Source organism: Amblyraja radiata, chromosome 4 (genome assembly GCF_010909765.2).
Source record: "Amblyraja radiata isolate CabotCenter1 chromosome 4, sAmbRad1.1.pri, whole genome shotgun sequence".
NCBI classification, from domain to species: domain Eukaryota; kingdom Metazoa; phylum Chordata; class Chondrichthyes; order Rajiformes; family Rajidae; genus Amblyraja; species Amblyraja radiata.
In genome coordinates, this window is record NC_045959.1 from 45,134,584 (window position 1) to 45,148,012 (window position 13,429).

Sequence of the window (13,429 nt, forward strand, 5' to 3'; positions counted from 1 at the left end):
ATCTTATTGTTTGCATATGATCAATCAGACCCAACTTGCACTTTCTTATCCTTCCCCTTCACTTTGACCAGAGAGATATTTATCCTTCATATGGTTTTTGTGGTTTTAGTTCATCAGAACTTTCCACGGATTTTACATTGATTTCACTATCTCACAATTAGCCCAAATAAGTTGTTTAAATCTGTTCCAAAAGTTTTGTCGTTCTGAAATTAATTGTAGGTTTTTAGTGCCTTTTGGTTCTATCAATTTAAACTTTATAATGTTGTTTATTCTCATACCTTCAATTTGCAGGCACTTTCCTGCTGACCTTTTAATTCTCTTCAGCTACATTACTGCTCTTTCTCTTCAAAGACCTTCCAAAACACAAAATCTGAGTGCTTTTAGTCTCTCCATTAATTTCTTCAGTTCCTGCTCAATATCCATTTCTCCCCGTTGTAAAATATTCTGCGACATTTATAAGTTATTAAATACTTCACAAGCAGTCATTATGTCTTGAGTATCCCCAGGTATATTACATTTTTGATGCAGTGTGCTATGAACCCTGCCCTTCACTGGTCAGTCAAGGTTAATTTTATGTATTTTGCTGATCAGGTGACTGAACAAAGAGCTCGTTTCAACAGGTTATTCATTCTAACTGAAAGACTTAAGTCGGAAAAAATGCAGAGGATTTATCATGAAAGTTTGTGTTTGTTATTCTTTCCTTTAGAGATAATCCTCTGTAATAAAAAAGAGTATTGAAATGAGTGCAGCATAGTGTTTGTTCTTATTTGTTCTGATTGTTTTAACTGAATCTTTGCTCTGTAGTACAACTTTTGTTTCTCTAGTTAATCAGCTTTACACCACTTCAGTGAGTGGACGGTGTTAATGCAACTATTTCCATTCATCGCATTCCAAAACATTCCAGTGCTGAGTGTGAACTTGAATTTACAATTTCAAATATTGATCAGCTCTGTTTTATTCAGTTAAATGGCCAGGAGTAGAAATAAAAGTACTACGATGCATCTCATTGTGTTTGCTTGTAACCCCATCGTAGGTCGAGGAACAGCTGCACTTAACTTTTGACAGACGGCAATAAAATTATTGAAACACAGAATTGAACCAGGAACATTTACATTTTTAGTATACAATGATTCCAACTGAGTATTTTAGACTCTTGAGTTGGGTGAAAGGAATTGGGATGGAGGCCAGTATCGTTAAGTGCGCAGGTAGATTTTGTCATGTACATCAATGATCTGGATGATGGTGTGGTAAATTGGATTAGTAAGTATGCAGATGATACTAAGATAGGTGGGGTTGTGGATAATGAAGTAGATTTTCAAAGTCTACAGAGAGATTTATGCCAGTTGGAAGAGTGGACTGGAAGATGGCAGATGGAGTTTAATGCTGATAAGTGTGAGGTGCTACATCTTGGCAGGACAAATCAAAATAGGACGTACATGGTAAATGGTAGGGAATTGAAGAATGCAGGTGAACAGAGGGATCTGGGAATAACTGTGCACAGTTCCCTGAAAGTGGAATCTCATGTAGATAGGGTGGTAAAGAAAGCTTTTGGTGTGCTGGCCTTTATAAATCAGAGCATTGAGTATAGAAGTTGGGATGTAATGTTAAAATTGTACAAGGCATTGGTGAGGCCAATTCTGGAGTATGGGGTACAATTTTGGTCGCCTAATTATAGGAAGGATGTCAACAAAATAGAGAGAGTACAGAGGCAGATTTACTAGAATGTTGCCTGGGTTTCAGCAACTAAGTTACAGAGAAAGGTTGAACAAGTTAGGGCTTTATTCTTTGGAGCGCAGAAGGTTAAGGGGGGACTTGATAGAGGTCTTTAAAATGATGAGAGGGATAGACAGAGTTGACGTGGATAAGCTTTTCCCACTGAGAGTAGGGAAGATTCAAACAAGGGGACATGACTTGAGAATTAAGGGACAGAAGTTTAGGGGTAACATGAGGGGGAACTTCTTTACTCAGAGAGTGGTGGCTGTGTGGAATGAGCTTCCAGTGAAGGTGGTGGAGGCAGGTTCGTTTTTATCATTTAAAAATAAATTGGATAGTTATATGGACGGGAAAGGAATGGAGGGTTATGGTCTGAGTGCAGGTATATGGGACTAGGGGAGAATACGTGTTCGGCACGGACTAGAAGGGTCGAGATGGCCTGTTTCCGTGCTGTAATTGTTATATGGTTATATGGTAGATCTGCAGGTGGGTTAGGGTGAGGAGGTCATGGATGGTGTAATTGGGAGTGTGAGCAGAATGAGGCTGTGGGGGGGCAGTGTAAGGTGTGTAAATGGAGTCAAGACAGTTGGTTAGATGTGTGGCCAAAGGTACACATTATTAACAGGGATGGGTGTCTGGGCACAACCAGGAAACTGGTCTCAAGCTGGGAGTTGTAGGCAAGAAGGGTGTGAGAAGCACGATCACACTGCATGCCAATCGTCCACACACTAAGCACACTTCAACGAGATCTTCGTGTCCTTGTTCATTAGTCACTTAAGGTAAGCATGCAGGTACAGCAGGCAGTGAAGAAAGCATGTTGGCCTTCATAACAAGACGAGTTGAGTACAGGAGCAAAGAGGTCTTTCTGCAGTTGTACAGGGCCCTAGTGAGACCATACCTGGAGTATTGTGTGCAGTTTTGGTCTCCAAATCTGAGGAAGGACATTCTTGTTATTGAGGGAGCAGAGCTTAGGTTCACGAGGTTAAATCCCGGGATGGCGGGACTGTCATATGTTGAAAGAATGGAGCGACTAGGCTTGTATACACTGGAATTTAAAAGGATGAGAGGATATCTTATTGAAACATAAAATTATTAAGGGACTGGACACGCTAGAGGCAGGAAACATGTTCTCTATGTTGGGGGAGTCCAGAACCAGGGGCCAACAGTTTAAGAATAACGGGTAGGCCATTTAGAACGAGTTGAGGAAAAACTTTTTCACAGAGGTGTGAATCTGTGGAGTTCTCTGCCTCAGAAGGCAGTGAAGGCCAATTCTCTGGATGCTTTCAAGAGTGTTAGATAGAGCTCTTAAAAATAGCGGAGTCTAGGGATATGGGGAGAAGGCAGGAACGGGGTACTGATTGTGGATGATCAGCCATGATCACAATGAATGGCGGTGCTGGCTCGAAGGGCCGAATGGCCTACTCCTGCACCTATTATTTATTGTTTACACTTGGTCTGATTAATATGAAAACATTAATAGCCATACAGAGGAGATTGGACACCTCTTGCTGCAGGATCAAGACCATACTTTGCAAAGCCCTTGAGCCCAATATCCCAGGCCCTGACATACTGAGGGCTGAAGTCATCAAGGAGAGTAAGGCAGTCAATGCCTTCTGGAAGACCATCTCAGGCTGTTCTTTCCCCTTGTCTCTCTCAGAGCAGCTTAGTTGGGCATGCTGTACAATCAGTCAATCTCAATCACCTTCAAGGTGAAATTGACAATGCTCTCAGAAAATAACTGTTCATCAGTTTACTCTGCTTACTTGAACTACATCAGATTCCGATTTAATTGCCAGATTTATGAGGTGAGTATTGTTGCTTTAGCACTAATGTTCCTTCCACGATAAGATCTGAAGTGAAGATGCTCATTAATGAACTATCATTTATATCTCCTTACACAATGAATCAGCATGTGTCCATGTAAAGCAAGATAAAGACAATATTCTAGTTTGCAATGACAAGCGACAAGTAACATTAATGCCATCCATGGCTAAGGTTATAAATATTGGAATACCATTATATTTATGTTTTCTCTCAAGTCACAAGCTGCCTTGATTTGGAAAAAAAAAACTTTTTTTTTGTCAAGTGGGCCAAAATCCTATGCAATGGGTCTGTGAAAGCACCATTGTCACAAGAACTGCAACTGGCTCTCCTTCACTAACTAGAACAATCGGAGATGGGTATTAAACGGTAGCCTTGCTAGTGATACCATATCCCTTGCACGAATAGAAATGCATTGGAATAGATTATTAATGTTGAGAAAGGCACTTTAGTTTTGTTGCTGCTTTATCTTTTTTTACCTCTGCTTCCTATATGGTTTTCAAGGCTTTCATAGCATTTGACATTTTCACAGATGTCCGATCATATCAGCATTCTTTTTTTGCCATAAATGTTGAAAAGAAGCATATAATGTAGTCTTTAAATAATACTGCTGGAACAGAAACTGGTTTACTTTACACAAATTTACATTCCTAGCTACATATATTGTATGAAGTTTGACCATTAATAGAATAGCAGTAGGTTCTCCCAGATTATTGTGTTACTTCACAATAATTTCTTAATTCTGTGATAGTCTCAAATTCCATGTCTTTGTTGTTTTTTCCCCTAAATGTCATGGAATCCAGTGTACAAATAGGAGATGAGTACAGATTTGGCACTAATTATATGGTGTCATCTTGCACCCAATTGCATGGACCTTTACTTCATCCAAAAATGTTTAATGTTGTCATGCAGTAATATGAAGAGGCTTATTAAATAACTGCACAAAAGTCATTGCTGGAATTAGTTTGTTGCAATAATGTGAATCTGTGTGCAGCACGCACGTAATGAGTTGCCTCTTTTGGTGGAAATAGGTTTATAGTACGGGGCTGGAAATCCATACTGTACAAAGCCCTAATTGTAGTGATTCACAACCTAATGAGTGTATCATTAAAACAATTATTTTGTTAGTATAGAGATGCAGTGCGGAAACAGCCCCTTCGACCCACCGAGTCCACGCCGACCATCGATCCCCGTACACTAGCACAATCCTACACACAATTGGGACAATCTAATCTTTATTGAAGCTAATTAACCTACAAACCTGTACGTCTTGGAAGTGTAGGAGGAAACTGGAGCACCCGGGGAAAACCCACGCGGTTACGGGGAGAACGTACAAACTCCATCCAGACAGCTCCCGTAGTCAGGATAGAACCCGGGTATCTGGCGCTGTAAAGGGCCTGTACCATGTACGTGATTTTATTGGCGACTTACCGTGTTGAAAATTTTCGGCAACCTGCTTGCGACTATGAAGGGTGCCGGCAAGTCGCCGAAAAAAATATCGTAAGTGGGACAGGCCCTTAAGGCAGCAACTCTACCGCTCTATGTTTGCTGCCGCCATGCCAACCCAATTTGGGCATTTGGGGATTTATAGTATAATCAAGCTGACCTGATACCTTTTCTGTATTAAAACCCTTGCTCTCCTCAAGTCCAGGAAATAATTTATTTCAAATCAGATTTGTAAGGTCAACATCTTTTCTGAGTGAAGCATTTACTAATGCTTTGTCGCAGCAAGTGCAGCAAAGGAGGAACGGATCATGGGACATTAAATTATCTTTCTGTGGATGTAGTTTTGCTTTTGGATCAGATGATAGACCCAGCCTAGTGTTGCGCTAAGAAAAGTGAAGAGCCTTTTGTCCTGTCTCTTCAATCTGTCAGTACTGTGAACTACTCCCTGTTCATTCTGACAGTCAGAAGTTTCAGTGAGAAATTGTTTACACCAAGAGTAAAATGGGTGTCTTTGGACTTGAACAATATTTTCGAGGAATTTATCCTCCCCAAATATTCTAAACTATACAGTTCTACCTTGTGTACTGATTTACCACACAGAAAATATAATTCTATATATATAATTTGATTGTGGCGTGAAGAAAGCTTAAGCACACTGACCTTCATCAGACAGAGCATTGAGTACAGAAGGGCAGAACAGTGGTGCAGCAGTAGGGGATGGCTCAGGCACAGCAGTGGAGTTGCACACTTATATTGCCAGAGACCAGGGTGAACCTCGGCAAAGACCACTTTATCCTTTTGCGCACCTCCTTGGTGAATACCTACTCCAGAAGAAGATGGATTACTCACTGGTCTCATCCACACCACAGCCTACTCAAGCATTTTGTTACATTTTGATACAACATTTACATTATGTCGACATGTCATCAGTTTTTCAGCACCAAACGTTTCACATGCGTGAAGGGTTATTCCACTGGACTCAGCCCCTCGGTGTGCAGTGCTTAGAGCGAGAGCCAGCGGTGTAGCCTTTCCCCACTGAACCCTTGTACAGCTGCACCGCACATCAGTGCATCTCTCAGATCTGCACCTTGGATTGTGCTATTCTACAGCATTCAGCTGGAGACAACTCTTTGCAATTGAACACCAGCAGATTTCAGGCAGACCATTATGTATTATAGACCATTATGTATTATAGACCATTATAGAAGTGTGAAAAGGCGCACTTCCAGATCCGGGGTCAAAATTCCACAGATTCACAACTCTGGGTGAAAATGTTTTTCCTCATCTCCGTTCTAAATGGCCTACCCCTTATTCTTAAACGTTATTCCTTTATCATGTAGATATACACTCTAAATGGCTCAATTGGAATCATGTATTGTCTTTCCGCTGACTGGATAGCACGCAACCAAAGCTTTTCAAGGTACCTCTGCACACATGACAATACACTAAACTGACTGACTGACTGACTGATGTAACTTCAACAGATTGATGGTCTTCCAGTAGCAGGCAATGTTTTTCCTAGTATACATCCCTGTAAACGGCACATAAAATAGAGTGTTGTTATTCACCTGCTCAGGATGACTGTCATAAGGTCATAAGTGATAGGAGTAGAATTAGGCCATTTGGCCCATCAAGTCAACTCCGCCATTCAATCATGGCTGATCTATCTCTCCCACCTAACCACCCATTCTCCTGCTTTCTCCCCATAACCTCCTACTGTCCCTCAGCAAAGATCATCCCTTTCTCGACCCTAGTAAATATACCACCAGCAGAAGATGAACGATGGTCTCATCCACCAGGCAGGCCGTTCAATGGATTGAAACTATGGCTATGCACGAAGGGTCTGAAAGCGACTCACATCAGATGTGAAATCGAAGATGGCGCCTGCCTGCGGCGACTTTTGCGGAGCACCAGAACAGAAAAGGTTCACCTACAACTTCTATCAACTCATCTGGATCAGGGAAACAACAGTAATCGGTGCAGTTTCGGACAAGCTGCTTGGGCACCTGAAGACGCTGGCAATTTCCAGATCTCCCGCAGCTGCGGGAGCCCCGGACCTTAAATTTGCCCACGCTGGCTGTAAAAGTCCCGACCCGACGGAGGAACCCAGGTACTGTACCTGGAAACCCCGGGTTGACCTCCAGAGCCGACGGGCTGGATATCCCAGGAACAATGAAGCTGGAGCTGCCAACTTTGGGGGAACCCCCGTTCGTTACGGAGCAGGAGCTGCCGTCTGTGAAGGAAACCCCGTACCAGCGCAGGTTCGCAGAAACAGCACGTACAGTAAACACAGTACCTGGAAACAGGGGAGGCCTCCATTGTGTCCGGAAACGTGGCCGACGGGAAGGACTTCAGGTCAGACTGAAGCGCAGGGGAATCCTACTGGCCAATGTACAGTCCCTTGAAAATAAAGTGGAGGACTTAAGGGCAAGGCTGCTTTATCAAAGGGAGCTGAGGGAATGCTCTGTGTTCTGTTTCACAGAGACATGGCTTACCCCCAGCTCCCCAGACTCAGCGGTCCAGCCTGAAGGGTTCTCCATCCACGGTATGGACCGTACACTGGCATCTGGGAAAGGGAGAGGAGGGAGCGTCTGTCTCATGGTCAACTCTGCGTGGTGCTCAGACGTGGCAGTCCTGTCCAACTCCTGCTCTCCGCACCTGGAACATCTGGCGGTGAAGTGCCGTCCCTTCTACCTTCCGAGGGAATTCACCTCCATCATCCTGACCGCGAACTACATCCCACCCCAGGCAGACGTCCGTCTGGCACTGGAGGAGCTGCACGCCATGGTCAACAAACACCAGACGTCTTACCCCGAGGCATTTACCACCATTGCTGGGGACTTCAATAAGGCAAACCTCAAGAAATCACTCCCTAACTTCCACCAACATGTCTCCTGCTGCACCAGAGGACCAAACACCCTCGACCACTGCTACACCGCCATCAAGAATGCCTATCGTTCTATCCCTTGCCCTCACTTCGGTAAATCCGACCATACCGCAGTGCTGCTTCTTCCTGCCTACAGGCAGCAATTGAAGAGTGCACCCCCAGAGGTGAGGACAGTACAGCTGGTCGGGGGGGGGGGGGGGGGCAGAGGAACAACTCCAGGACTGTTTGGACACCGGGCATTCATGTCTGATGATACAGTGGTCTACAAGAAGTCCAGATACGACCTTGGTAAGGCCATCAAAAAGGCCAAAAGGGACTTCTGCTCCAAACTGGAGGATGAGACAGATGTTCAGCAGCTGTGGCGGGGCCTGAATGCAATCACCTCCTACAAGGCGAAACCAGGAGGCAGCTCGAATGTCGGCGAAACATCACTCCCTGACAAGCTCAATGCGTTTTTCGCACGCTTTGATAGGGAGAATACTGATGTGCCTTCCCGAGCCCCCATTCGCTGTGATGGTATTTCAGTCTCAGTCACAGAGGCCGACGTCAGGAAATCCTTCAGAGGGCGAACCCTCGAAAAGCGCTTGCACCTGATGGTATACCCGGTCGTGTTCTAAAAACCTGTGCGGACCAACTGGCTGGAATTTTTACGGACATTTTCAACCTCTCACTTCTGCGGTCTGAGGTCCCCACATGCTTTAAAAGGGCATCAATTATACCAGTGCCCAAGAAGATCAAGGTGACGTGCCTCAATGACTATCGACCAGTGGCACTAACGCCTGTGGTGATGAAGTGCTTTGAGAGGTTGATCATGGCGCAAATCAACTCCTACCTCGACAAAAACCTGGACCCATTGCAGTTCGCTTACCGCCACAACAGATCAACGGTGGATGCGATCTCGCTGGCCCTCCACTCCGCTCTGGACCACTTGGACAACAAAAACTCATATGTCAGGCTGTTATTCAATGATTACAGCTCGGCATTTAACACAATCATCTCCTCCAAGCTGGTTACTATTCGCAAAACTGGGTCTCTGCGCATCCCTCTGCAATTGGATCCTCGACTTCCTCATTCACAGACCTCAGTCTGTTCGTATTGGTGGAAATGTGTCAGCCTCGATAACGATCAGCACGGGAGCACCTCAAGGTTGCGTGCTCAGCCCCCTGCTGTACTCACTCTATACTCATGACTGCGTAGCCGGTCATAGTGCGAACTCCATCATCAAGTTCGCTGACGACACCATTGTTGTGGGACGTATCACTGATGAGGATGAGTCAGAGTATAGAAGAGAGATTGAGCGACTGTCCATGTGGTGCTAGCACAATAACCTGGCCCTCAACACCAGCAAAACCAAGGAACTGATTGTGGACTTTGGAAGGAGAAGGATGGGGACCCACAGTCCCGTTTATATCAATGGGTCGATGGTTGAAAGGGTCAAGAGCTTCAAATTCCTGGACGTGCACATCTCTGAAGAACTTTCCTGGTCCGAGAACACTGATGCAATTATTAAGAAAGCACATCAGTGCCTCTACTTCCTGAGAAGATTACGGAGAGTCGGTTTGTCAAGGAGGACTCTCTCTAACCTCTACAGGTGCACAGTAGATAGCATGCTGACCGGTTGCATCGTGGCTTGGTTCGGCAACTTGAGCGCCCTGGAGAGGAAAAGACTACAAAAAGTAGTAAACACTGTAGTAGTCCATCATCGACTCTGACCTCCCTTCCATCGAGGGGATCTATCGCAGTCGCTGCCTCAAAAAGTCTGGCAGCATCATCAAGGACCCACATCATCCTGGCCACACACTCATCTCCCCGCTACCTTCAGGTAGAAGGTACAGGAGCCTGAAGACTGCAACGACCAGGTTCAGGAATAGCTACTTCCCCACAGCCATCAGGTTATTAAACTTGGCTCGGACAAAACTCTGAACATTAATAACCCACTATCTGTTATTTGCACTTCATCAGTTTATTTATTCATGTGAGTATATATTTATACAATGGTATATGGACACACTGATCTGTTCTGTAGTCATGCCTGCTATGTTCTGTTGTGCTGAAGCAAAGCAAGAATTTCATTGTCCTATCAGGTACACATGACAATAAACTCTCTTGAATCTTGAATGTTGAATCTTGTGATCTTGAATCATGAATCTACTATCCATATCAGGTCATAGCGTTGAAAGCTCTAGTCAGGAGTCATTCTGCCAAATGATTTTTACAGTCTGCCTGGGGCATCATCTGACATGATCTACTAAAGATAGACACAAACTGCTGGAGTAACTCAGCGGACAGGCAACATCTCTGGAGAGAAGGAATGGGAGACGTTTTTGGTCGAGACCCTTGGTCACCCATTCTTTCTCTCCAGCGATGCTGCCTGTCCTGTTGAGTTACTCCAGCATTTTGAGTCTCTCTTCGGTGTAAACCAGCATCTGCAGTTCCTTCCTGACATGATCTGTCTCCTTTTCCCTTATGAGTTTGAGACCACTGCTTGAGTGACTAAAGTAGAAAGGGCTGTAGGAACTCAGGAGATCAGGCAGCATCTGTGGAGAGAATGGTTATACGATGTTTCAGGTTGGGACTCTGAAGAAGAGTCCTGACCCGAAATATCATCTGTCCTCTCCCTCCACAGGTGCAGCCTGACCCGCTGAGTTCCTCCAGCACTTTTGTGTTTTGCTCAAGGTTCCAACATCAGGAGTTCCTTGTGTCTCCACTGCTGGATTGACTTGTCGACATAAATCTTTGCCCAAGGGTCAGATGCTACAAGTGGTCAGCTGAATGAAATGTTCTGTGACATTCTGGCCAGGCCTTTACTTAGCAACACTGAGGACAGGCAAAATCTCATTAAGTGGTACTTGATGTTTGCTTACCCAGGCTCCATGCAAAGCATAAAGCAGCAGCAAACAAAGGTGGCCATCAAGATCATGTCACAAGGGGCACATTTTGTCCTTTCTCTCGAGATTGTGCACCTAGTCCCTGTAGACGCAATATATTTTTGGATCTCAAGAAGAAGTTGAAGACAGAAGGTACACAAAATTGCTGGAGGAACTCAGCGGGTGCAGCAGCATCTATGGAGCGAAGGAAATAGGCGACGTTTCGGGCCGAAACCCTTCTTCAGACAGCTCTGTTCAGAGATGTCACAACTACACCACAAGACCACACCAAGATCATCAAGCACCCTCTAAGCTTGGTTTCTCCTACAATCCAGAGGAAGTACTATTCCCACATTCCCAGTTTCTGTTCTGATATTTCTTGAGATGGTCCCGAGATGTGTAGACTAATGATCCATTAAATGATGTGCCAAGAGAAATGTATCCTTCCTGCTGCTTTGCCAGGTTACGTGTCTGGAAACTCGCCTCCTGTAAATGTACAGTAGCCAGGGATGGCAGGAAAGTCTCTCTGATTGCACACCTCCTCCTTCCCACAACTACACATACACTCATTTTTAAGGTGTGCCAGCATTTGATATTCAGATGATGACAATGACATAATGAGTAATGATGTGTTGGTACTGCCGTAGATGAACAAGGAAGCAAAATATTTGCTATGAAGATTGAATTTTTTTTTTCCAATTAGTTATGTCGCGTGTTTTGATTATTTTTTTCTCATTGATGATAGGTAACCAGAGAAAGTGGACCTCCTCACATGAAGAGCTTTGTTACCCGTGTTGCAGTTGGAGAATTTACAGCAGAAGGGGAAGGCAATAGTAAAAAGCTTTCCAAAAAACGAGCAGCAATAATTGTACTTCAAGAGCTGAAGAAACTTCCTCCCCTACCAATTGTAGAGAAACCCAAAACTCATTATAAAAAGCGTCAGAAGTCTATACTAAAGGTAAGGGTATCCATGCAATCAATTATATTTTTATTGAAATGGAGCGAAATTTGTTTTTAAATTTTAAGACTGAACTTGTTAATGACGTGCATTTTTTAAGATTGAAGGAAAGAATTTTTAATTATAGTGTAAGTAAAGGTTCAAACTAAATAGTAGAATAGAGAGTTAAGGTAAGATATTCAAAAATAACAAAATGACAGTGCATTGTGGCATTTAAAGGTAACAAACAGTGTGCTAGTCAATAGTAAGGCAAGTAACATCAAGAAAGAATGTGTAAAAAAACAAAATTCATTGATTTTTACATGAATTTTGACAGTCTGTGATCTCTAACGTTAACTATGCTTCTTTCCATTGCTTGACCAAAAAAATGAATTTGTGATTGGAATAGAGACAAATAGTTTTGATCTAATTACCACCACTTTATTACAGTAGTGAGAAAGGGGATCTGGAAAGTTTGTGAAAGTACTCTAAAGGATCCAGCAATATTGTTGAACAAAGTATAAAACAAATTGCAAAGAAAGGTAGGGACAGGCAAGCCAATCAATGGGTTTAAACACATTATTGATGATTTTAATGAATCAATATTATAGTAGTGTGACTGGCCAGTTCTCTTTCTATCTCTCTCTCTCTCTCCCTCTCTAACTGCTCTCATTTTATAGCTTTTACATACCTTTATGTTTTATCTCTCTAGCCTCCATAAACCTGTCATCATGACTTTGTCTACTGCATTTCCTCATGCTTCAGTTTAGTTTGTTGTCATGTGTACCGAGGTACAGTGAAAAGCTTTTGTTGTGTGTTAACCAGTCAGCTGCAAGACAGTACATGATTACAATCGATCCATTTACAATGTATAGATTCATGGTAAGGGAATAACGTTTAGTGCAAGGTAAAACCCTTTAGAGATGGCAGTTGTACTGTGCAAGAAAAAGTATTGAGATTAGGATATCTCCAGGTTCAATCAAGATTTTGATCTTTTGAACGATCTGGTTCAAACTGAGAATGGAAGAATGGGGGAATTAATAAGTGAACAAGTAAACTGATGAAGGGATTAATGGAAGAGTGGAAGAACAGGGGAACACAATTAATGAGTGAACAGGGTATAACGTGGTGCTTCTGCAGGTTAAGTGGTGAAAATTTGGATTGTTTTTGAATGATTTAAAAAAAAACAATTTGTTGGCACTAAAGCAGTAAAGGAATCAGATCAGCTAGAGCAGTAGAGTTGGATGTAGTCAACTGGAACTCAAGAGTCAAGTTGAGAATGTTTGTCATATGTACTGACAACGGAATAATGAAATTCTTACACTGCAGCTTTATAGCCCCATTCATGCAAAACACACAAATAAACATGCAATAATCAATAATACAATAAATTAATAATCAATAGTACTGGATAACTGGACCATAACAGTGTAAAAACTGAGGTCTGTAGTGCAACCAAAATAAAGTCCATAGTAGATCGTGGCTCCTGAGAGAGTGTCTTTTCTCCCAATCCAAATACTTTTCATTTTAACTTCCATTTACAATGCATTTCTATTGCAGACTGGTCCAGAATATGGGCAAGGTATGAATCCCATCAGTCGATTGGCCCAAATACAACAAGCAAAGAAGGAGAAAGAACCAGAATATCTTCTATTATCAGAAAAAGGTCTTCCTCGTCGCAGAGAGTTTGTAATGCAGGTATTGCCCAGATCCCTTTATAATTAAAATTGTCAAAATTGAACTACATCTAAATGTCCT

General features: G+C 43.1%; 1 protein-coding gene across 5 annotated transcripts in view; it reads left to right on the forward strand.

The window, feature by feature from the left end:
* The window catches only part of stau2 (staufen double-stranded RNA binding protein 2), a 369,378-nt gene that overhangs the window by 161,660 nt on the left and 194,289 nt on the right, over positions 1-13,429 (forward strand). For all 5 annotated transcript variants that reach the window (XM_033019292.1, XM_033019293.1, XM_033019294.1 and 2 more), the window contains exons 8-9: positions 11,480-11,692; positions 13,232-13,369. In XM_033019292.1, the coding sequence (XP_032875183.1) occupies positions 11,480-11,692; positions 13,232-13,369 (351 nt within the window). The remainder of the gene's footprint in view (positions 1-11,479; positions 11,693-13,231; positions 13,370-13,429) is intronic.